Source organism: Arachis ipaensis, chromosome B3 (assembly GCF_059453495.1).
Source record: "Arachis ipaensis isolate K30076 ecotype BB chromosome B3, ASM5945349v1, whole genome shotgun sequence".
Taxonomy (NCBI): domain Eukaryota; kingdom Viridiplantae; phylum Streptophyta; class Magnoliopsida; order Fabales; family Fabaceae; genus Arachis; species Arachis ipaensis.
In genome coordinates, this window is record NC_142438.1 from 136,386,716 (window position 1) to 136,411,908 (window position 25,193).

The following is a 25,193-nucleotide window of genomic DNA, read 5'->3' on the forward strand; positions in this document are numbered from 1 at the left end:
CTTTTTATTAAAATAGCATTTTTAGAAGTAATATTCTCATCAATATTTTCTTGAACTAATATATTTAGCCACTTGAAATACTTGCAATGTGGGATGAGTGCTTGAAAAATTAAAATTTTCAATTGTAAAAATACAAAAATTATATAAAATTTTTAAACGTAAAAAATATACAAAAAAAAAGTATAACTTCATGCAAAAATTATAAATCAATACTTACATTGTAATTAGGGCATCTCAAGAAAAACCTATCTGGATTAAGTTTTGTACAAGATTGGAAGAGAATCGCATCAGTGTCACAGTGACATTTTGGAGGCATAAATTTCTTCTTTCTTGGCTGCCCAACACTTCCAGAAGAAAAGGTGCAGCTCCTACTCTCTTCGCCAACACTATAACCACACAGCGTGCGACTCCTAGTTTCTGAAGAATAATCTCCATGGCTCATGGTGGTAGCACAGTTAGGGTTCTACATAAGGAGGAATGAGGACGAAGCACTTAGGGTTGCTCATGTTCTACGCAAATAAAACACGAAGTTCTATTTTAAAAAATTGTCAGAGAATGGGTTGGGTGATTTATTAATATGTCAATATAGGCTGGCACTTAATAGACATATCACCATCTTAACGTGCCACGTATTCACGTTTCATTAACTCCAAAGATAGATTATTGACGTAGGGGCTAATTTGTCTCACGAAAAAATTTACCAGGGACAAAAAGTGGTTTATTTTTTTCTAAAAATCCGTTGTTCTTCGAAAAAATTGTCAAATACCAAATTGGGTATTCACTCTAATATTAATTTTGTAATTGAAAAAAAATAGTATATATATTTTTTCCTCACAAAAAAGTAATAAAACTTTATTTTATGAGTAAATATGTAAATTGATCCAAAAAATTTTAGATTAGATATTTTAGACCTCAATAAATTTTTATTTTCTAAAAATTCTTAAAAGTTACTATCCGTAGTGTCTCCCTTCACTTTTAATCAATTATATGCATATTGAACAAATAAAATTTTAATAAATTTATTATAAGATAATTAGATCCTTAAAAAAATATAATCCAAGACAAATTAATTTTTTTTAAACGATCCAAAAATCATTCTGTAGAATAAAAATTTGTTAGTGGCGATAGGCCAAAGATTAACAAGTTACTACATGTAAACAAGATTCACATATTCAAGATTTGTTTAAACAGATTAGTGAACTAACTACTAAATTAACTCAATTTAATTATAAAATATAAAATTTCTTAAAATTAATTTGGATATTTATTTATTATTTATTTATTGCCCATCAATTCATAGTAGAAAATCATTAACAAGCCCACCAACCACAGCTCCACTTTCCGCCTCAACATTGTCTTACTACCATCACCCCGATAGCCTCGTGTTTTTCAAGAAAATAAAAAATAAACAAAAAAATAAAAAAAATTTCTGAATTATTCATTCTCAGCAGTCAGCACAAAATAATTAACGAATTATTGGAGAGAAACGAGGAAAAAAAAATCTCAAGTCTCAACACGAATTAGAAAATCCCATATCTGTATAAATGTTTTGTTTTGTTAGATAAAGATTGGGCACTGGAGATAGTGGGCCAGAATAATTGAATGGGGGTTGATAGAGTGGGCTATGCACGTTGAGTAGAGTGGGCTTCAAGAGTAGGTAATCTCTTCTCGATGAATGGATAGATGAATGACACGTAAGCATTTCTTCTTACCACTTCCCTTCCAACACGCTTCTCTCTCTCCTCTTCTCTCCTCTCCTCTTCCTTCATTCCCTTCTTTGCCCTAATCAACAATCTCAATTCTCAGATCTCTTCCCTCCATTTCCAGTAAGCTTTCTCTCTCTCTGTCTTTTTTATCTCTCTAACTTCTTGGCTGAGTTTTCTTTGCGCTCCTAAATGCTTACTTTAATTTCTCGTTAGTTCTTTCTAAATTGCCCTTATTCGCTTCTTGTTTGTTTTCTTCAACTGTTGCTCCTCTTATTATGATCTATAATATAAGATAATCTATTTTTTATTTATTTGTTAGTCTTTTCTGTTGGAAAAAATTATGTATTTTGGATTTTAGCTTTCTTTATTGGGGTTTCCTTTTTGGACTATGCTAGTGCTGTTGCAACATTGATGTTTAATAGTCCTAAGTTATTCTTACTTACCCTTCCCTGTTGAAGTGATACTATTTTAGGGTTAAGCTGGGAGTTTTTTATATTAAACCGTTGCTGCTTTCTGTGATGTAGAGAAAATAAATTGACTCTATTTTGGGGTTTTGCATACTGGATTTGATGTGCATAGTAAGATGTTTGAAGAGTCATGTGAATATGCAGTGTTTTCTATTGAATAGCTGAACCTGAAACGCCTTTTACCCGCCTCGAAGCCTCCACAACTTGTAATCAACCTACATACTTATGTGCTTTAGATATCAGCGAAACGTACTTTTAGGAGCCATAGGTTTTATGAGTTTTCTTCCTAGAAAGTTTTGTTGATGTCACACTTGAAATGGGCCATGATTTATTCTGGAACTCTGATCTGATGTGGACTTTCACAAAGTCTTGGTTGATACAAGGGTATATGCTTGTAAATATTGATAAGGTACACACTGCTTCCAGTTGTTAAATTGGAATGATTCTTTTAAGTATTTAAATTGCTGAGAATTTATGCTTCAATTTTTTTGTTGAAAGGGGTATCTTCTTATGAAAGCAAAAGAATATGTATGTGGTTTTCTTTATTTTAATTTATTTTTATTCTTAAATTATTGATTACTTATCTACACCTGAGGTTTTGTTGATGTGGTGTTTTTTTGGTGTAGTATGTGATCCTTTGGTAGATTTTGTTGATAATTTTATTGTGAATATCAATACAACAACAACAAAGCCTTATCCCACTGGGTGGGTCCTGCAAACACATGAATAGAAGCTTCTCTGATTTATCAGAGCCAGGTTTCAATGAAGGCTTCTTGGTTGCCCTGGCTCACTTTGGAGCTATGCAAATTGCAAACATGCTTTTGAGAACCACTGGCACACACCCACAGAAAAAATGTTTCCTAGAATTAGGTTTGGCTTACTGATTAATCTTTAATGGCTATATTTTCGAAGCGAAGTTTTGTCTGGTTACTTTTGGGGTGTTACGAGTATATGTTCTGGCTAAGCATACTATGGAGCTGATTTTAGATTGGATTAAATTTCATTTACAATTCTAATGGCAATGTTCTCTATATTAGGTTTTTTTTTTTTTTTTGGGGGGGGGGGGGGGGGGATCACTTTATTCCTTTAAATAACTTTTCCTGGATGTTGAATTTCATCAAACCATTGAATTGGAAGGTCTGACTACTTAGATCAGGTTAAAAGTTCATAGAATTTCAAAAAGGTTATGATTCTTGGTTATTTGGCTATAATAATGTTTTTAAAAATTGAAATAAATGTCAAATATTAGATTATATATCTTTCAGTGTCCTTTTCTAAAATTTTTGCAGTATGCTTGATCTTCAAGATAATATCACATGACTTAGCAGTTATCTTTCTCGGCTTCAATGTTTTTAAAACTTTTTAAACAAAATAAGTGTACAAGAGCTACTCTTGGATTAAATAAATCCCTTCCCTTCAGCACGCATTGAACATCTGTTCTCTAATCTGAATTCTGACTGCTGTTATGTTGGGATGTTATAATTTGACTTCTTCCTGTTGTCTTTTGTGGGAGATGCATATCTTAGCTTCTGTTTGAGTTAATGGTTGTTCTTTTTTCTTTTTTTGGTTCCCACGGGGGGCTAAGCCTTCTGCTTTAGTTTCTCTCTTATAATTATGAAATTCTCTTTACCTTTTCTCTTTTGAGTTAAAAGATAAGAACCTGGAGCATAAACAGTCATTCTTAGATTTTAGAAGTTCATTCTAATAATGCCATGGACCTTTACAGGTGCATCGCATCTTAGCTTTTTGACGTCACAAATTGTAGATACTTTGATACTCAATATGGAGCTGAGTACTATTAAAGATGCATTTGATCGTGTCACAAAGAAGCAAAAGTTATCTAGTGCGAAGACTCAGGAAATGCTTGATCAAATCAGACAGGAAATTGAGAGTGCTTTAGACAAGATGCAGTCAGCCAATAACTCGGACCCTGAGCACAATTATAAAGCTGTCCTCAATGAGCTCAAGGCCAATTTGCTTAAAATTGCTCCCCTTAGCCAAATGGAAGGCACACAAAAAGAGCTAAATGTAGCACTCAGCAAGTATGGGAAGCTACTTGAGAAATATTTCAATCCTGATATATCAAAGGCTTATAGAAATATTGATGTTGATACACATACGTTAAACCAAATAATTGCCAACCATTTTTATCGCCAGGAACTTTTTGATATTGGTGATCATTTTGTGAGTGTGGCTGGAGAACCAGAATCTGCTTCCACTATGAAAGCTCCATTCCTAGAAATGTATCAAATACTTGAAGCCATTAAGAACCAGAACCTGGAGCCAGCCCTAAACTGGGCTTCAATGAACTCTGACAAACTTGCTCAAAGTGGATCTGATATTGTGTTGAAGCTTCACTCTATGCAATTTGTAAAAATACTTCAAAATGGAACTAGAGATGAAGCTCTTCATTACGCCCGAACTCACCTGTCTCCTTTTGCTTCCAGTCACATGGCTGAAATCCAGAAGCTCATGGCCTCCCTCCTGTGGACCGGAAAACTTGATCGGTCTCCATACCATGCATTATTATCTGGATCTAACTGGGACAAGTTGGCCGAGGAACTTAAACGGGAGTTCTGCAATCTCTTGGGGCAGTCATACAACAGTCCATTGAGTGTGACTGTAGCAGCAGGGGTTCAGGTTTTGCCGCCTCTCCTTAAATTTATGAATGTCATGGCAGGGAAGAAGCAGGAATGGCAGACAATGAATCAGTTGCCTGTGCCAGTTGAGTTGGACCGGGAATTCCAGTTCCATTCTATTTTTGTTTGTCCTGTCTCAAAGGAACAAGCAACCGAGGATAATCCGCCAATGTTGATGTCCTGCGGCCATGTCCTTTGTAAGCAGTCTATCTTGAAGATGTCGAAGAATCACACAAAGATGTTTAAGTGCCCTTACTGTCCCTTTGATATTGATGCTGTACAATGCAGGCAGCTATATTTCTGATGTTGAATAATTTGTATGAAACTCTGTTGTACAACTGAATCCACGTGTTGTTGAATAGTTCCGTTAAAGCATGGGCATTGGCATGCCAGTGTTTGGTGACTGCAAAATGCCATGCCAAATTGTGATGTCTGTATGTCTGTATGTCGAATAACATTTGTTGTAAATAGAAATTCTTTCAAGTTGGTTATGTCCTGCAAGTTCTTAATTTGAAGTCACCTCTCTCATATGGTAAAGCATTGATACCCATAAATTTGACTTTCCTATGGTTGGACGGTCATTTTATGTGTTCAATAAAATACCATAACGGGAAAATCTCACACACCCTAGATAGGTGATTTGTGCTTGATATACGTTAATTATTTTTACCAAATCCACTCAAGAATGTAGTGGATTAAGCCTAATAATTTTGAGCAACTTGTGAGGGATAACACAATTGAAGTTTATCTTTCTGTTAATCTGTCTTTTACTTTAATATAATATATGTCAGCTAAAGTTTACAAAATATTTTTCCTCTGTTAGGCGTTAAAATATCCTTTTTGCAATGATTCATGAGGCCAATGCAATACAGATGGAACATGATCTTGAAAATAATGTTGAAATCCACGTCAAAGAATAGCATAAAAAATTAAGTATACAGTGTAATGACTACATAGCTTACTCATATGCTAATTTTATGTTTAAAACAAGACAGCTATCCAACGTTCTCAACATTTTCCTTGATGCAAATTCAGTCTAACTTCTGTGGTTCACTAACAGGCTGGCTGGGCTAGATTAGTTTGACTAGTTAATTGACCTGATTAATATATCAGTTCTTTTTTATTTGTACGGACAGCACATCCATCTATGCTTAGATAGAAGAAGTATAAGCTAAGAGTGCACCTTTATTGGGATTTACATGATAGAAAATACTCCTTTGAGATGCACAAATGAAAGTAAATGCAACAACTCAGGAGGGCCATTTTATAGCGTAAACAAAATTAAAGAACTTTATAGAGCCATGAGTGGTTCCAACTTTAATTTATTGTGCCCATGATATAATGGGATCCTCATCTCAATTAATACAAACATGTAATGCTGTTGTCAATTCTTTAATATCTTATTTTCTTTTCTTTTCCCTTTTGATTCTTTATAAGATTTTCCGAGTACTATAATAGGGGAGTGGATCCTCTCCAGTGAATAAAAAACTGGATGGTGTGCAGTGTTTAATCTAACTATTCACCACATTCTTTCTCTTATTTATTTCTGGTCCTACTATTAAAATCAAAGGTGAGAGATTGCACTATATTTTGTGAAGTGTTGAAAAAACTGGAGATGATCCATTTCCCTATAATAGTTTATGAGTAATGCGAAACAAGAATGATGATGGGATGTTGAACAGTTCGGAGACAAGGAAGCGAAGATGATGTTATAGTGCTAGCAAAATAATATCTAAAATTATTTTATATATCATAATATTTATTATTTTATATATAATATTTGTAATTAAATGTTTATTATATCTAAATTATATAATTATTTTAGTAATAATTAATAAATATTAAATAAAATAATTTTAAATCGTTTGAATTAATTTTTTATTGTCTTTTAAATATTATCGTTATAATAATATAATTACATGCCATGAGGAATGAGGTGGGATTTTGATTTGAGATAAGGATGCTGGTGTTGATATTCGTGTTTTTTTTTAAAGCGTATGAAAAAGTAAATACCTTTTGAAATACAATGATTAGCACCATATTAACTTATTAAGAATCCAAGGGACCAATAACTATAGATGTGGATGTGGGTGTTTAATATTTACAAGATATACCTAAGCGCAATACATCTAAGTGAGAAATTCAAGAGTTTTTTACTATCACATAAGTGTAATTTTTAATATCGGAAATGTTTGGTAATGAAAAAGAATTAGTCAAAAATAGTAAAAATTTATTTTATTTAATATTTATTAATTATTATAAAATTAATAAATATTAAATAAGATAAATTTTGATTTTTTTTTGTCTTTTTAATATTATTGTTTTTAATACTAATGAAAAAGTTCTTAATCTATAAGATTATTTTAGAACCAGAATATGAATTAAACTATTTTTTTTAATTTTAAAAAAATTATTGTAAATAAATATTATGTTAAGTGTATATCAAAATTAATTATTAGTATAAAATAAATATTAAAATATAAAATACATATTAAAAATAAATTAAATTATAATGTAGCTATAAAAAATATATATAATGACTAATTTTAGTATACACAATATTTTTGTTAAATCTTGTTAGCATGTATTTTAAGAATATATTTTAAAAATATTATAAAAAAAAAACAATTTACTAAAAGTAATTAAAAAAGAAATTTTTTTCAATTTTCAATTTATTGAATGCATTAAAATAAATAATATATTACTATTAAAGTACACCTTTTAAATACATGATAACTAAATCCTAATTTGATATATCATTTTTTACTTTTACATGCTTCCATAGTTCCATCATCTCGTCTTTTTTGCTTTGCCTGAGATCCGTGTCACAAGTCGGATCCCAAAATTTTCCCATCAACATATGTCTTACTGTCAAAAACTCCGTTGGTGACGGAAAGCAAAACAAAGGGAACGCGTTATCGACATTGATGATTTGTCGCACAATGTAGTACCCTTTTGCTCCTTTTCTTTGTAAAGGGTCCACACGTGACACCGTCAAAACTTCATGACCAGATAAGATAAGTACTTCCAATAAAGGTAAATATACTATACCAATGAAATACAATTTGGCACAAAATCGACATACTCAATAGAAGGAGAATGATTAAACGAATCGAAGGGACATACTTGGTGGCATGCATGCATCTTATCTTCATACATAACCTTGTATTTTCGTTTATGAAAGAAAGAATGAATCTCTTCTCGTTAGTGGAGGATGTACGTTCTCCTTTAATTTCCATAATTCCATCACATATAGTTTTAGTTGCTTGCCATAATTTTGTATTTTTATCAAGTAATTCTGTAATTGTTAGGCACGAAGGAAGCAAATAAAACCGCACTACTGCACTAGCTTATAGTGTGCTATAAGCCACAAAACATGGATATAGCACTAAGAAAAATCAAGATGACAAGATCTTTACATCTGTACTTTCAGTATACGATGCAGATTCGGTTTCAAACAAAATCTCAAATTCAATGGGCTTAGATAAGAAAAATAATTTAAAAAATTCCTATGCCAAATTTCTTAAAAGGAAAACAACATCAATTCTGAATTGTTCACTCCGTAAAGTGCCAAAGTACTTGACATTATTCTTTGTCCGTATGTGAAACGAGACACACCACCTTGCTTTGAACCCACCAGACACAAACAAAAGAACTTAATGGCTCATCGTGCAGACGTACGAAATTGCTAAAGCAAATTATATCATTCTCCTTCTTCAGAGATCAGACCCAAACGGCAGTTGCAATTTCACGATAGCGAAAATACATAACATGAAAACAATGGCTACAAAACTTTAACCTAAAATCAAATAGTCTCATTTCTTTTTCTGAATTTACTCCATACCCAATCACTCGAAGTGCTTCACTCTACAATGATTTCTGACCCCCTTCTATATAGAAAAAAAAAAGGGTCACCAAAAAAAAAAAAAAAGGGCCTAGCCGTTTGCTACTACTTATCCCTATTATTATGTTGTGGCTCTTGCTCCATCTCCACCACCGTGACTACAACTATACCATTTATTTATTTATTTACATACAAAAACTATATATAACTTCTATATTATATTTTTTTCGGAAACAAATGAAAATTACATTTAAAATCTGGCATTCTCAAATCCGTGCAGGTCACTGACTCTATTCATGGACTTTCTCATCTTAGCCAATTTTGCAAGTCGCTCTGCGGCACGCCAAGCTGACATTGGTGTAAACGGCTCCAGCTTCTCTTCCAAGCAATTGTTTGCACACGACTTTTGACTCTGAATTTGGCGCTTCAGCTGGCCTTGTTCAGCTTCAAGCCATTGCAGGAACTCATTGTCTTTGGGGCAATTTGATTCACGGCTTGGCTGAATCAGCAGGGTTTGAGCTGATGAGAGCAAGCGAACGGCTCCAGCCAAGTCATTTTTAGCCGACAATTGTCTTGACTCGGCTACAGCTCGACTGCTGATGTGGAGACTTCTCAGCCGTTCTATTGTTGTATCCGAAGATCCAACGGCATGAGGACGCGGAACCCTGACGGCACGCTCCTTTGAATGAACAAGCTCTTGGGTGAAGGGGTCGCGGTGTGAGCAACGTACGGAAATGATGTGGTGGTAGGTCCCACGGGCGATGGTTCCGGCTGGGACTCTAAACTCCACCACTAACTCCCTCTCTTCTTCGGCGTGGAGATCTCCAATGACGACGGAATCCGGTGAGAGAACGAGAACACCCGCAGAAACAGAATACACGGCAGCAATCTCCGTTGGCGATGAACGCGACGACACTCTCAATTCGAGTTTAAGGTCCTGAGCTGCCAAATTCAACACATTCCCTACTCGCTGAGCCAGCGCGCTATCCTGCCAACACGCGCAGTTGCGATCTGCTATTTCAAGATGAGAGAAACTCGTGGCAGATAACAGGCGGTCCTCACTATCGTTCGAGATGAGCACGATCTTTCCAACGGGATTCTTCTCCCTCCGGTCTTCCAGAACCTTTGCGGCCTTCTTCAGGGCGTCGTTCCTCGACGGAGCTCGGCCGCGGCTCCGCTCTACTGCAGCAAGAGCATCCACGACTCGGCGCGCGGCCCTCTGGCCCTTTCCGGCCATCCTCCGCAATGGAAACAGCCGCTTGGATCCGCCGGAGAACGCCACGACAGAGAGACGGTCGGTGGAGCCGAGCGACGATATCACGACTCGCATCGCACGCTTGAGCGCTCGAAGGTCCTCGGCGGACGAGACCCCGCCGACGTCGATCACCGCTACCAGATCAATCGGCTGACGAGGTGCCGCCGAATCACACGCCGGAGCCTTCACCTTGAGAACAGCGACGTAGGTATCATAGCTTCTGTTAGAGGCAACAATAGCAGCTTCCGGTGAGAAGCACACTTCAACCGTTCTTCTGGTTTTCAACGGCGAAGATGGGGACACATGGAAGCCTGGGAAATGCGTTGATATTTGATTTTCTTCGCCTTCGTTTTCTTCTCCGGATTCAGGTATGGGGACGAAGGCCGAAACAGAGGTTGGAGAGGCAAGGGGCTCGTCGTCGTTGTAGAGCTTAACGGACGGCGTCGTTTTGGCGTGTTGGTTGTGGTGCGGCGGGGTGTTTTCATCTGCTACGGTAAGCTGCTTCCAGGTGGCACTGCATACGGGACACGTGAGGAGCTGGCGCATCCTCACGTGAGCAGCGATGCATGGGAAGTGAAAGGTGTGAGAGCACTCCGCTGTGAAAATTGCGGTTCCTTGTCCAGCTTTGACCCCCTGCGTACATATTCCACATCGGTTCTGAAAAATAACAACAGAACGTTAGAATTATACTAAAATAGTAATAAATAATGAAGCGTGAATGTGGTGTGTTATTAAATTGGTACCTTGGAAAGGCGTAAGGTGGATTTGAGAAGGTATGAGAAAGTTGAGGGAGTAAGTGTAAGAGTGGTGTTGTTGGTCAATTGAAGTTGACTGGGGCTGTTGGGAAGGGAGCAAGTGGTTCGGCATTCAAGTTTGGGGCTGTAAGAATCTGAGTTTGGAGTTGATGGGTTGGAATAAAAAGTGAGGTTGGGATCGTGCTTGTGGGTTAATGCATTGGCTTTGGGCATGGATGTGCAAAACGTCTTTCTCCACCCTGTTACCATTCTTCTTCAGACTCAGCTGGATGACTAGACTCAGACAACACTTTTCTTCTTTTATCTCCCTATTTTTCTTTTCTTTTTCTCTTCTCTATGCCTTCCTATACTTCCCTACCGTCCTCTATTTATATAATCATCTTATTCAAGTCTTTATTTTCAAACTTTCAAGTTTCAACAAACCAAAATAAATAAACAAAATAAGTAAAATAAAATTAAAAAGAGCCCATTTGCTCACTATGTTTGGTTTAAAAAAAAAGGACTAGGGTCAGCAACTTTGTTAAATTTTGGCCAGCATGTAACCAATAAAAAAAAGTGAGCTATTGAATGAAATCTCACACCATTAAAACCATCATTGATGGCTATTTGATGGTTACAAATCACAAAAATTGATGGCCCTAATATTTCTCTTAAAAAAAATAAGAGGAAGAAAAAAAAATGAAAGAAAAATTAATAATTTTTTTTGTTTGGATGCTAAAAAAAATGAAAAAGAAAAAAAATTTTATGTAAGTCCTACTAAAAATTTTTTTTATCCATTATAAGTAAGAAAATAAGAAAAGAACAATTATCTTTTATGTATTTATAATGTTACCTATATTATATTATTATTAATAGTTATCAATATAAATTTAGTTTTAATAATTTTAATATATTATTATAATAGAGATTTATATTTAAATATTATATATGTATTAGATAAATAATTTAAATCAAATATAAATAAATGAAAATATTTATATTTTATTTTATTATAAAGATATTAATGTAATTTTATACTATTATGATTTTTTTTTTATTTTTTTTATTTAAACAAAAAAAATTTTTTTCTATTTTTTTTTATTCATTTTCTCTTCATCTAAATCACACACAAATAATTTTATTTTTCTTTTTATTTTCTCTCTTCTCATTTTTTTCTTCTTATTTTCTTTCCTATATCCAAACAAAATCGCATTTCACTTCATAATATCCTTTATTTTCCGCTTATCAATACTATAGAAAATCAACAAAATATTAGGTAATCTAGTTAAGCTGAATCAGTTTATAATATAATTCGTTTTCAAAGATCGGTTGAACTTAGCTAATGAGTTATAACTCAAATGGCATAGACTCTCCATACTCAATTAAGAGGTCACGAGTTCGAGTCATATATCGTTCGAGTCTTCATATCTTTGGTAAAAAAAAAAATCGGTTGAACTTTTATTTGAACTAAGAAAACAATCGATATTGATTAGTAAAATTAAAATTAATTTACACGAAATTTTTTTATTTTATTTTATTTTGTTTTGTTTATTTGGGTAGTATGCATAACTGCCACTATACAAGTTAAAATGACACGCATTGATTAGTGAAAGCTCAGTGTTATGGTTTCATGCCTTCATCCCCTTACAAAAGTTTCTCTGATAATAAAGAATAACAAATAAAACAGTTGAATTAAAACCATTTGTTAAAAATATTTTAAAAAGTACTCAATTAAGGTTTTCAAGAGGAACAAATAAAAAAGAAATCGGAGTATATTTAAATAAAAAAATACATTAAAAATTTAAATTTTTTATAATTTTTAATAAACTTTTTTTTTAATTTATAATCTTAATACGTATACTTAGAACACAAGTTAAATAAATCTAATAATAATTAATATATTAAACCATTCTTTGATTTTGTTATGTTAAGTTTACCATAAATTTAAAAACTAAAAGACAATATTTTGAAAAGAAAAAAGTACTAATATAAATCCTGTTTAACAAAATTCTTATACTAATGCTATACAAATCTGTCTTAATAATTGTTTGTGATTAGCTTTAAATTTAACTAAATGGCTGGCTACCCTTCGATCCTAGTAAATCAGTTTAGGATATATAAATTGATTTATATAAAATAAAACATCTTATTAAATCAGTTTAACATAAATTAAATTATAATAAAATATTATTTTTTACTAAATCAATTTAATTTAAAACAATTTACATGATAAGAGTAAATCAATTTAACTGAAAATAATTTACCATAAATATATACTAAATTAGTTTAAATTGGATTAATTTTTATAAAAATAATTTCTAAACAAAAATAAAATCAGGATAATTGAATAATATTAAATATCAAACAATTTAAAATAGTGATTTACTAAAATTAACCAATTACCCATTATAAAGTTTAGAAACACGTGCCCTAACGTGAGTAGTACTATATTGGAGGTAAGAGTAAAACGGAGACCAGTGCATTGGTATTAACATGGCAACTGTAAAGTGAGGGTTAATTAAGTACCTAAGTTACATGTAAGAGAAGATTTTGAATATCCAAATACTAATATTTTATGTGAAGAACATTCATTTTATACATTATTTTTAAATTTAAGTATATAGATGTTATTATATAAAAGTAAAACTTTTATCTTCTCCTTATAAACATTCATAATATTTAAAAAATAAATAAATATATATTCAATCTAACCTATAAAGTACGACGCTTTGCTTTGCTGAGTTATTGTATTTACATATCGGACACATTTTAGACAATACTTTTTGACATTTGTCCAATACGCGTGTCTACTGTAGCCAATTGTATCTTAATAAAAAATAAAAAACTCTTCTTCAAATATTTTTGAACACACTTAAATACTATCACGTATTTACGTGTCAATCTAATTTTATTATTAACACATATTTTTAAAATAAATTAAAAAATTAATTTATATTTTAATAAATATAAAAAATTAAAATATCATTAAAATTTATCTAAAAAATACTTTATATGTATTCGTGTTATTATACCTTATCAGATTTTTAAATTTCTGTGTTAACACTTAACGTGTTCTTTATATATTGTCTATCTTTATATAAATTATGTAATTATCAATAAAAAATATCTCAATTTTTTTATAAATATATACTTATCTTTCTTAACTCAAAATTATGCCATTTGGAGCGATCAAATAACCCAAACTTTTGACAACAAAACAGTTTGATTTAGATTAAAAACAACACATGTATATATCAGCATATAAATAATTAAATGCTATTTTATCATTTATTTTGGTTAAGAGTTATATGGTCATAGACAGAAACCAAAATTAGGAATTATTTTAAGAAAAAACACTGAATAAAGTCAACGTGCCCTCCTTGGAATTATGGATTTTGGCAACAATAGGGCTGTGAGTTAGATAGTAATTAATCTAATTTCGATTTTCTCATCTTTATATACATTATTCCTCAACGTTATCTAATAATTTCTGTATAGCTGGGTTCTTTATAGAGTATAGAATTAAATAACTCCCTTAGTACTCTTCGTGAAAATTAGTAAAATTAATTTTAGAAAATAAATAAATAAATAAATAAATAATTAAATAAAATAAAAGATAATAAACAATTCTAGTTTATAATTTTAGAATTTTAATGGTTGAAAAAAAGAAGAATTATATACTTCTAATTGACGGATGGTTCATATTGAAGAGAATCACCTATAAATTGAGTTTTTCTTTAATTCATTTCAATCAAGTCATTCAAATAGAATAACATAATATTTTTTTGAGTAATTTTCTCCTATATATGATAGAGAGAAGTGTGTTCTCCTTTTATCAAGAGAGAGTGTTATTGTAATCTCCTTCTGATAGAAAGAAGTTGTAATTTTCAAAGAAAGTTATTCAATTGTTTCTATATTTTATACAAATTTCTAATTTTTACATCTCTATATTTTACTGTGTCATTTGTCTGGTACCTAACAGTGGTATCAGAGCCAAAGGTTGCTGATTAATATTTTTTTTGCTGCGAGTTACCGTCTAAAAAAAATGGCAGCAAAGTATGAAATTCCAAAATTCAGTGGGAGTAATTTTTTCATATGGAAATTGAAGAATAAAGCTATTATGAGAAAAGACAATTGCGTTACAGCAATTGAAGGTAGACCCACTGGAATTACAAATGAAAAATGGAAGGAGATGGACAATAATGCTTTGCAAACTTACACTTGGTACTAGCTGACTCAGTTTTATCAAGTGTAGCAGAGAAAAAGACAGCAAAAGAAATTTGGGATACTCTCACCAAATTATATGAAGTCAAGTCACTTCACAACAAGATATTCTTGAAGAGAAGACTTTATACTCTTCGAATGAGTGAGTCCACATCGGCAACGGATCACATCAACAATCTAAATACGCTATTTTCTCAACTCTCATCGTTGGAATATACCATAGCGGAAAACGAACGTGCAGAGCTCTTACTTCAAAGTCTACCAAATTCATATGATCAGCTTATCATTAACTTAACTAATAATGTTTTGACTGATTATCTTTCTTTTGATAACATGGCTGCTGCGGTTCTTGAACAAGAATCTAGGCGCAAGAATAAGGAAGATAGATTAGAGAGCTCAAAACAAGCAGAGGCTTTGTTGATGAAAAGAGGAAGATCAATGGAGCGTAGTTCCAGTGGGAGTCAAAGTAAGAAGTAGGTCAAATGCTACAATTGTGGTAAGAGATGGCACTTCAAGAAAGATTGTTGGAATAAGAAGAGTATAGAGAAGGTTCCAGAAGGATCAAGTTCTCAAGGATGTGTTGCGAGCACCTCTGATGATGGAGAAATCCTGTATGGCGAAGCAACAATTGGTTCTAAAGGCAGTAAACAGCTCACTGATGTTTGGATTGTTGATTCAGGAGCAACATGGCACATGACTCCTCATCGTGATTGGTTTTGTACATATGAACCAGTCTTGGAAGGATTGGTATTTATGGGAAACGATCATGCCTTAGAAATTGTTGGAATGTGTACTGTCAAAATAAAAATGTTTGATGGTTCTATTCGTTCACTTCAAGGGATAAGACACGTGAAAGGCTTAAAGAAGAATTTGTTGTCGATTGGGCAATTGGATGAACTTGGTTACAAGACCTATATTAAAGGTGGGATCTTGAAAGTTGTTAAAGGAGCTCTTGTCGTAATAAAAGCAGAAAAGATTGCAGCAAATCTATACATGCTTGTGGGAGATACTTTGCAAGAGGCAGAGGCATCAGTTGCTTCAACAAGCCAAGAAGAAATGACAATGATATGGCATTGCAAACTAGGCCACATGTCAGAACGAGGCTTGAAGATTCTTGTAGAACGTAATCTCATTCCCGGGCTCAAATTGGTAAACTTACCATTTTGTAAGCACTGCGTTATAAGCAAACAACATAGATTGACATTTGGTGGATCAACTGCTCGGAGCAAGCACATATTGGAGTTGATTCATTCTGATGTATGGGAATCGCCAGAAATGTCCCTAGGAGGAGTAAAATATCTTATATCATTTATTGATGATTACTCTAGGAGGCTATGGGTGTACCCGATCAAGAAGAAGTCAGACATATTTGCGATGTTCAAAGAGTTCAAAGCAAAGTTAGAACTTGAATCTGGAAAGAAGATCAAGTGTTTAAGGACAAATAATTGAGTAGAATATGTCAATGGTAATTTTCTAACATTTTGCAAGTAAGCAGGTATTCAACGACAATTCACAGTTGCATATACGCCTCAGCAAAATGGTGTAGCAGAGCGAATGAATAGGACTCTCTTAGAAAGAGCACGAGCTATGTTGCAAACTGCAGGCTTAGCCAAGTCTTTTTGGGTAGAACTGTTAAAACTATCTGTTATGTGATAACTCGGTCACCACCAACTGCAATTGGGTTGAAGACACCAATGGAGATGTGGCAAGGTAAGCTACCTAATTATTCTTCTTTACATATATTTGGTTGTCCTGTGTACGTGATGTACAATTCCCAGGAAAGAACAAAGTTGGACCCAAAGTCTAGAAAATGTATATTCTTGGGTTATACTGACGGAGTTAAGGGGTATCGCCTGTGGGACCCCACTGCCCGCAAGGTAGTTGTCAGTAGAGATGTGATATTTGCAAAAGATGAATTGCAAAAAGAACAAGAAAATGAAAGCACTGTTAAAGAGATAACCACTATTCAAATAGATGAAAAATGCAGAGAAGATGATCTTTCTGAAGTAGAACCACAGCACGAAGAACAAGAAGCAGAGGCCAATGACATAGAAGTTCGTCGATCCACTCGACAAAGAAGAACACCATCATGACACTCAAATTATGTTTTGACAAACCATGATGCATATTGTCTTTTGACAGAAGATAGAGAGCCAACAAATTTTGTGGAGGCTATTTGCAATCCAGACGCTTCTATGTGGATGACAGCAATGCAAGAAGAAATTGAGGCATTACATAGAAACCATACTTGGAAACTTGTTGAACTTCCATCAGGTCGAAAAGCCATTGGTAACAAATGGGTTTACAAGATCAAACGAGATAGTAATGATCAGGTGGAACGATATTGTGCAAGATTAGTTGTCAAGGGATATGCTCAGAAAGAAGGTGTTGACTTCAATGAAATATTTTCTCTAGTGGTGAGACTAACTACTATTAGAGTAGTTTTGGCTATGTGTGCTGTATTTGATTTATATCTAGAGCAATTAGATGTAAAGACTGCTTTTCTTCATGGATAACTTGAAGAAGAGATATATATGCTGCAACCAGAAGGTTTTGAAGAACAAGGAAAAGAAAACTTAGTTTGCAGGTTAACTAAATCTTTGTACGGTCTAAAGCAGGCGCCAAGGTGTTGGTACAAGAGATTTGATTCTTTCATTATTAGCCTTGGATACAACAGACTTAGTTCAGATCATTATACCTATTATAAGAGGTCTGGTGATAATGATTTCATCATTCTGCTGTTGTATGTAGATGACATGTTGGTGGTAGGTCCCAACAAAGATCAAATCCAAGAATTGAAGGCACAGTTAGCTAGGGAGTTTGATATGAAAGACTTGGAACCAGAAAACAAGATTTTAGGGATGCAAATTCACCGAGGCAAAAAAGATAGGAAGATTTAGCTATCGCAAAAGAATTATTTGAAAAAGATCTTGCAATGCTTTAACATGCAAGAATGTAAGCCAATTTCAACCCCACTTCCTATGAATTTTAAAAAATTATCCTCAAGTATGTGCCCTAGTAGTGAACTAGAGATGATGGACATGTCTCGAGTGCCGTATGCATCAGCAGTGGGAAGCCTTATGTATGCCATGATCTATTGATGAGCGGATAATTTATACGCTTTTTGGCATTATTTTTAGTATGTTTTTAGTAGGATCTAGTTACTTTTAGGGATGTTTTCATACATTTCTGGACTTTACTATGAGTTTGTGTATTTTTTTGTGATTTCAGGTATTTTCTGGCTGAAATTGAGGGACTTGAGCAAAAATCAGATTCAGAGGTTGAAGAAGGACTGCTGATGCTGTTGGATTCTGACCTCCCTGCACTCAAAGTGGATTTTTTGGAGCTACAGAACTCGAAATGGCGCGCTTCAAATTGCGTTGGAAAGTAGACATCCAGGGCTTTCCAGAAATGTATAATAGTCTATACTTTGCCCAAGTTTAGATGACGCAAACTGGCGTTCAACGCCAGCTCTCTGCCCAATTCTGGCGTCCAGCGCCAGAAACAAGTTGCAAAGTGGAGTTCAACGCCCAAAATGACACAAAAGGTGGCGTTCAACTCCAGGAATGACCTCTACACGTGTAACACTCAAGCTCAGCCCAAGCACACACCAAGTGGGCCCCGGAAGTGGATTTATGCATCAATTACTTACTTCTGTAAACCCTAGTAACTAGTTTATTACAAATAGGACTCTTTACTATTGTATTAGACATCTTTTGATCATTTTTAGATCTCTAGACCTCCATGGGAGGCTGGCCACTCGGCCATGCTTACCCTCTATTCACTTATGTATTTTTAACGGTAGAGTTTCTACACTCCATATATTAAGGTGTGGAGCTCTGCTGTTCTTCAAAGATTAATGCAAAGTACTACTGTTTTCTATTCAATTCATCTTATTTTGCTTCTAAGATATTCATTCGCACTTCAACCTGAATGTGATGAACGTGACAATCATCATCATTCCCTACGAACGCGTGCCTGACAACCACTTCCGTTCTGCATTAGATTGAATGAGTATCTCTTAGATCTCTTAATCAGAATCTTCGTGGTATAAGCTAGATTGATGGCGGCATTCATGAGAGTCCGGAAAGTCTAAACCTTGTCCGTGGTATTTCGAGTAGGACTCTGGGATTGAATGACTGTGACAAACTCAAAACTCGCGAGTGCTGGGCGTAGTGACAGACGCAAAAGGATAGTAAATCCTATTCCAGTATGATCGAGAACCTCCAAGATGATTAGCCATGCAGTGACAGCGCATTGGACCATTTTCACAGAGAGGAATAGGATGCAACCAACGACAAGGGTGATGCCTCCAGACGATTAGCCGTGCTGTGACAGAGCATTTGGACCATTTTCCCGAGAGAGATCAAAAGTAGCCATTGACACCGGTGACATCCTTACAAACAGCCAGCCATAGAAAGGAGTAAGACGGATTGGATGAAGACAGCAGGAAAGCAGAGGTTCAAAGGAACAAATGCATCTCCATACGCTTATCTGAAATCCTCACCAATAATTTACATAAGTATTTCTATCCTTCTTTTATTAATTAATTTCGAAAACCCCATTACTATTTTATATCCACCTGACTGAGATTTACAAGGTGACCATAGCTTGCTTCATACCAACAATCTCCGTGGGATTCGACCCTTACTCACGTAAGTTATTACTTGGACGACCCAGTGCACTTGCTGATTAGTTGTGCGAAGTTGTGAACCATGGTATTGGCATCATGTTTTTGGCGCCATTACCAGGGAAAGAAAGAGCAATGAATTTTACATAATCAAAGTGTAATCACAATTTCTGCGCACCAAGTTTTTGGCGCCGTTGCCGGAGATTGTTTGAGTTTGAACAACTGACGGTTCATCCTGTTGCTCAGATTAGGTGATTTTCTTTTTGTTTTATTTTCAAAAATTTTTCAAAAATCTTTCAAAAAATTTTCCCTTGTTTTCGAAAAAAATTTTTAAAATAAAAATGTTTTCAAAAATATATTTTTATTCAAAATTTTTAAGAATGAATTCTAGTGTTTCATGAAGCATGTGAAGCCTGGCTGGCTGTAAAGCCATGTCTAAATTCATTTGGACTAAGGCTTCCAATTTGTTATCAAGAGCAAGCTAGTTGGTGCTAATCCACCTACTGCTGTTCATGATCTACCTGTTACATGCTAAAGCTTGGCTGGCTATTAAGCCATGCCTGACCCTTTGATTGGAGCTTTAGACTAAAGAGCATAAGATTCCTGGAATTCATATTAAAAATTTTGGAATCCTTATTTTTGTTTTTCAAATAATTTTCGAAAAAAATACAAAAAATTAGAAAATCATAAAAATCAAAAATATTTTTGTGTTTCTTGTTTGAGTCTTGAGTCATGTTATAAGTTTGGTGTCAACTGCATGTGCATCTTGCATTTTTCGAAAAAAATCATGCATTCATAGTGTTCTTCATGATCTTCAAGTTGTTCTTGGTAAGTCTTCTTGTTTGATCTTTGCATTTACATGTTTTGTGTCTTTTCTTGTTTTTCATATGCATTCTTGAATTCTTAGTGCCTAAGCATTAAAGATTTCTAAGTTTGGTGTCTTGCATGTTTTCTTTGCATTAAAAATTTTTCAAAAATGTGTTCTTGATGTTCATCATGATCTTCATAGTGTTCTTGGTGTTCATCTTGACATTCATAGCATTCTTGCATGCATTCATTGTTTTGATCCATAACTTTCATGCATTGCATCATTTTTCTTGTTTTTCCCTCTCATCATAAAAATTCAAAAATAAAAAAAAATATCTTTCCCTTTTTCTCTCTTAAAATTTCAAAAATTAGATTTGACTTTTTCAAAAATTTTTAAAATCTAGTTGTTTTTATGAGTCAAATCAAATTTTCAATTTAAAAAAATTTTATCTTTTTCAAAATCTTTTTCAAAAATCAAATCTTTTTTCAATTTTTTTAGTTATTTTCGAAAATTTCAAAAATATTTTTCAAAAATCTTTTTCTTAATTTTACATCATATTTTCGAAAATAACATCATCAATTAATGTTTTGATTCAAAAATTTTAAGTTTGTTACTTACTTGTTAAGAAAGATTCAAACTTTAAGTTCTAGAATCATATCTTGTGATTTCTTGTGAATCAAGTCATTAATTGAGATTTTAAAAATCTAACCTTTTTCAAAAACTAATTTCGAAAATCACTAACTCTTTTTCAAAAATTATTTTCGAAAATTCTCTCCTCCTCTCATCCCCTTCTATTTATTTATTCATCTACTAACACTTCTCTTCATCTCACATCACTGCTCCTATCCTCACCCTTGTGTTTGGATTCTTCATTCTTCTTCACCCCTATTCCTTTTCTTCTTCTACTAACAATAAGGAACCTCTTTACTGTGACATAGAGGATTCCTCTTCTTTTCTTTTTCTCTTCTCTTTCTTATGAGCAGGGACAAAGAAAAAGGCATTCTTGTTGAAGCTGATCCAGAACATGAAAGGACTCTGAAGAGGAAACTAAGAGAAGCTAAATTACAACAATTCAGCAAGGACATTTCAGAAATTTTCGAACAAGAAGAGGAGATGGCAGCCGAAAATAATAATAATGCAAGGAGGATGCTTGGTGACTTTACTGCACCTAATTCCAATTTACATGGAAGAAGCATCTCCATTCTTGCCATTGGAGCAAACAATTTTGAGCTGAAACCTCAATTAGTTTCTCTGATGCAACAGAACTGCAAGTTTTATGGACTTCCATCTGAAGATCCTTTTCAGTTCTTAACTGAATTCTTACAGATATGTGATACTGTTAAGACTAATGGAGTAAATCCTGAAGTCTACAGGCTCATGCTTTTCCCTTTTGCTGTAAGAGACAGAGCTAGAATATGGTTGGACTCTCAACCTAAGGATAGCCTGAACTCTTGGGATAAGCTGGTCACGGCTTTCTTAGCCAAGTTCTTTCCTCCTCAAAAGCTGAGCAAGCTTAGAGCGGATGTTCAGACCTTCAAACAGAAAGAAGGAGAATCCCTCTATGAAGCTTGGGAAAGATACAAGCAGCTGACCAAAAAGTGTCCTTCTGACATGCTTTCAGAATGGACCATCCTGGATATATTCTATGATGGTTTATCTGAGCTATCAAAGATGTCATTGGATACTTCTGCAGGTGGATCCATTCACCTAAAGAAAATGCCTGCAGAGGCTCAAGAACTCATTGACATGGTTGCTAATAACCAGTTCATGTACACTTCTGAGAGGAATCCTGTGAATAATGGGACACCTATGAAGAAGGGAGTTCTTGAAATTGATACTCTGAATGCCATATTGGCTCAGAACAAAATATTGACTCATCAAGTCAATATGATTTCTCAGAGTCTGACTGGAATGCAAGCTGCATCCAACAGTACTCAAGAGGCTTCTTATGAAGAAGAAGCTTATGATCCTGAGAACCCTGCAATAGCAGAGGTAAATTACATGGGTGAACCTTATGGAAACACCTATAATCCATCAAGGAGAAATCATCCAAATTCTCTTGGAAGGATCAAAAGCCTCAACAAGGCTTTAATAATGGTGGAAGAAACAGGTTTAGCAATAGCAAGCCTTTTCCATCATCCACTCAGCAACAGACAGAGAATTTTGAGCAGAATTCATCTAGCTTAGCAAACTTAGTCTCTGATCTATCCAAGGCCACTGTAAGTTTCATGAATGAAACAAGGTCTTCCATTAGAAATTTGGAAGCACAAGTGGGCCAGCTGAGTAAAAGGATCACTGAAATCCCTCCTAGTACTCTCCCAAGCAATACAGAAGAGAATCCAAAAGGAGAGTGCAAGGCCATTGACATAAGCACCATGGCCGAACCTGTAAGGGAAGGAGAGGACGTGAATCCCAAGGAGAAAGACCTCCTGGGACGTCCAGTGATCAATAAGGAGCTTCTCTCTGAAGAACCAAAGGACTCTGAGGCTCATCTAGAGACCATAGAGATCCCATTGAACCTCCTTATGCCATTCATGAGCTCTGATGAGTATTCCTCTTCTGAAGAGAATGAGGATGTTACTGAAGAGCAAGCTGCCAAGTTCCTTGGTGCAATCATGAAGCTAAATGCCAAATTATTTGGCATTGATACTTGGGAAGATGAACCTCCCTTGTTTACCAATGAACTAAGTAATCTGGATCAACTGACATTGCCTCAGAAGAGACAGGATCCTGGAAAGTTCATAATACCTTGTACTATAGGCACCATGATCTTTAAGGCTCTATGTGACCTTGGTTCAGGAATAAACCTCATGCCCCTCTCTGTAATAGAGAAACTGAGAATCTATGGGGTGCAAGCTGCTATAATCTCATTAGAGATGGCAGACAATTTAAGAAAACAGGCTTATGGACAAGTAGAGGACGTGTTAGTAAAGGTTGAAGGCCTTTACATCCCTACTGATTTCATAGTCCTGGATACTGGAAAGGAAGAGGATGAATCCATCATCCTAGGAAGACCTTTCCTGGCAACAGCAAGAGCTGTGATTGATGTTGACAGAGGTGAATTAGTCCTTCAATTGAATGAGGACTCCCTTGCGTTTACAACTCAAGGTTACCCTTCTGTAAACATGGAGAGGAAGCATAAAAAGCTTCTCTCAAAACAGAGTCAACCAAAGCCCCCACAGTCAAACTCTAAGTTTGGTGTTGAGAGACCATAACCAAACTCTAAGTTTGGTGTTGAACTCCCATATCCAAACTCTAAGTTTGGTGTTGGAGAGTCTCAACAAAGCTCTGCACATCTCTGAGGCTCCATGAGAGCCCACTGTCAAGCTATTGACATTAAAGAAGCGCTTGTTGGGAGGCAACCCAATCTTTATCTAATTTCTATTTTTATTATTTTTCATGTTTTATTAGGTTCATGATCATGTAGAGTCACAAAATAAGTATAAAAATTGAAAACGGAATCAAAAACAGCAGAAGAAAAATCACACCCTGGAGGAAGGCCTTACTGGCGTTTAAACGCCAGTAAGAAGCATGTTTTGGGCGTTCAACGCCAGAACAGAGCATGGTTCTGGCGCTGAATGCCATAAATGGGCAGCATCTGGGCGTTTGAACACCAGAAATGCACCCTGGAAAAGAGCTGGCGCTGAACGCCCAGAGTTGTGTGCAAGGGCATTTTGCATGCCTAATTTGGTGCAAGGTTGTAAATCCTTGAACACCTTAGGATCTGTGGACCCCAAAGGATCACCTCAGGATCTGTGGACTCCACAGGATCCCCACCTACCTCCACTCACTCTCTTCTCTCTTCTCAATCATTCTCTCTTCCCAATAAACACTCTTCCCCAAAACCCTTCACCAATCACCTCAATCTCTCTTCCCCATCACCTCTTCACCACTCACATCCATCCACTCTTTCCCATAAACCTACCTCATAAACTCCACCTACCTTCAAAATTCAAAATCAATTTCCCACCCATACCCACCCTAAATGGCCGAACCTTCACCCCCCTCCCAACCCTATATATAACCCTCTATTCTTCCTCATTTTCACACAACACAACCCTCTCTTCTCTTCTTGGCCGAAACACAACCCTTCTTCCTCTCCTCCATTTCTTCTTCTTCTTCTTCTATTCTTTCTTCTCTTGCTCGAGGGCGAGCAAAATTCTAAGTTTGGTGTGGTAAAAGCATAAGCTTTTTGTTTTTCCATTACCATTGATGGCACCTAAGACCGGAGAATCCTCTAGAAAAGGAAAAGGGAAGAAAAAAGCTTCCACCTCCGAGTCATGGGAGATGGAAAGGTTCATCTCCAAAGCCCATCAAGACCACTTCTATGATGTTGTGGCCAAGAAGAAGGTGATCCCTGAGGTCCCTTTCAAACTCAAAAGAAATGAGTATCCGGAGATCCGACATGAAATTCAAAGAAGAGGTTGGAAAGTTCTAACAAACCCCATCCAACAAGTCGGCATCCTAATGGTTCAAGAGTTCTATGCTAATGCATGGATCACCAAGAACCATGATCAAAGTAAGAACCCGGATCCAAAGAACTATGTTACAATGGTTCGGGGGAAATACTTAGATTTTAGTCCGGAAAATGTGAGGTTGGCGTTCAACTTGCCAAACATGGAAGAGAACGCACGCCCCTACACAAGGAGAGTCAACTTTGATCAAAGGTTGGACCAAGTCCTTATGGACATATGTGTAGAAGGAGCTCAATGGAAAATTGACTCAAAAGGCAAACCGGTTCAACTAAGAAGACTGGACCTTAAGCCTGTGGCTAGAGGATGGTTGGAGTTCATTCAACGCTCAATCATTCCCACTAGCAACCGGTCTGAAGTTACTATAGACCGGGCCATCATGATCCATAGCATCATGATTGGAGAAGAGGTGGA

The 25,193-nt window shown here is 35.1% G+C and overlaps 2 protein-coding genes across 7 annotated transcripts; one reads left to right on the forward strand and one right to left on the reverse strand.

Annotated features, from left to right (window-relative positions):
- Positions 1-1,561: 1,561 nt before the first annotated feature.
- Positions 1,562-5,303, forward strand: LOC107631398 (protein RMD5 homolog). Of its 5 annotated transcripts, XM_088509345.1 has the most exons (4): positions 1,600-1,826; positions 2,231-2,582; positions 2,800-3,043; positions 3,900-5,303. In XM_088509345.1, exons 3-4 carry the CDS (start codon positions 2,896-2,898, stop codon positions 5,114-5,116), a joined length of 1,365 nt encoding a protein of 454 aa, XP_088365471.1. In that variant the 5' UTR covers positions 1,600-1,826; positions 2,231-2,582; positions 2,800-2,895; the 3' UTR covers positions 5,117-5,303. The 5 variants fall into 5 exon arrangements, with proteins under 5 accessions (XP_088365473.1, XP_088365471.1, XP_088365472.1 ...); XM_088509346.1 differs by lacking the exon at positions 2,231-2,582; XM_088509348.1 differs by lacking the exon at positions 2,800-3,043 and having other exon boundaries at positions 1,605-1,826.
- Positions 5,304-8,605: 3,302 nt separating this feature from the next.
- Positions 8,606-11,027, reverse strand: LOC107631397 (E3 ubiquitin-protein ligase WAVH1). 2 transcript variants are annotated; one of them, XR_015907475.1, is made up of 3 exons: positions 10,655-11,027; positions 8,679-10,568; positions 8,606-8,633 (listed from the first exon to the last, which is right to left on the reverse strand). XR_015907475.1 is itself a non-coding variant. In XM_016334828.3 (2 exons), exons 1-2 carry the CDS (start codon positions 10,913-10,915, stop codon positions 8,907-8,909), a joined length of 1,923 nt encoding a protein of 640 aa, XP_016190314.1. In that variant the 5' UTR covers positions 10,916-11,027; the 3' UTR covers positions 8,606-8,906. The 2 variants fall into 2 exon arrangements, 1 of the variants encoding a protein (XP_016190314.1); XM_016334828.3 differs by having other exon boundaries at positions 8,606-10,568.
- Positions 11,028-25,193: the final 14,166 nt, after the last annotated feature.

Bases quoted from the DNA above. Each gene is read 5' to 3' on its own strand.
- LOC107631398 (XM_088509345.1), top strand. From the start codon at position 2,896: ATGAATAGAAGCTTCTCTGATTTATCAGAGCCAGGTTTCAATGAAGGC. The intron at 3,044-3,899 runs GTTTGGCTTACT...GGACCTTTACAG, and splicing joins AAAATGTTTCCTAGAATTAG to GTGCATCGCATCTTAGCTTT.
- LOC107631397 (XM_016334828.3), bottom strand. From the start codon at position 10,915: ATGGTAACAGGGTGGAGAAAGACGTTTTGCACATCCATGCCCAAAGCC. The intron at 10,569-10,654 runs GTACCAATTTAA...GTTATTTTTCAG, and splicing joins CCACCTTACGCCTTTCCAAG to AACCGATGTGGAATATGTAC.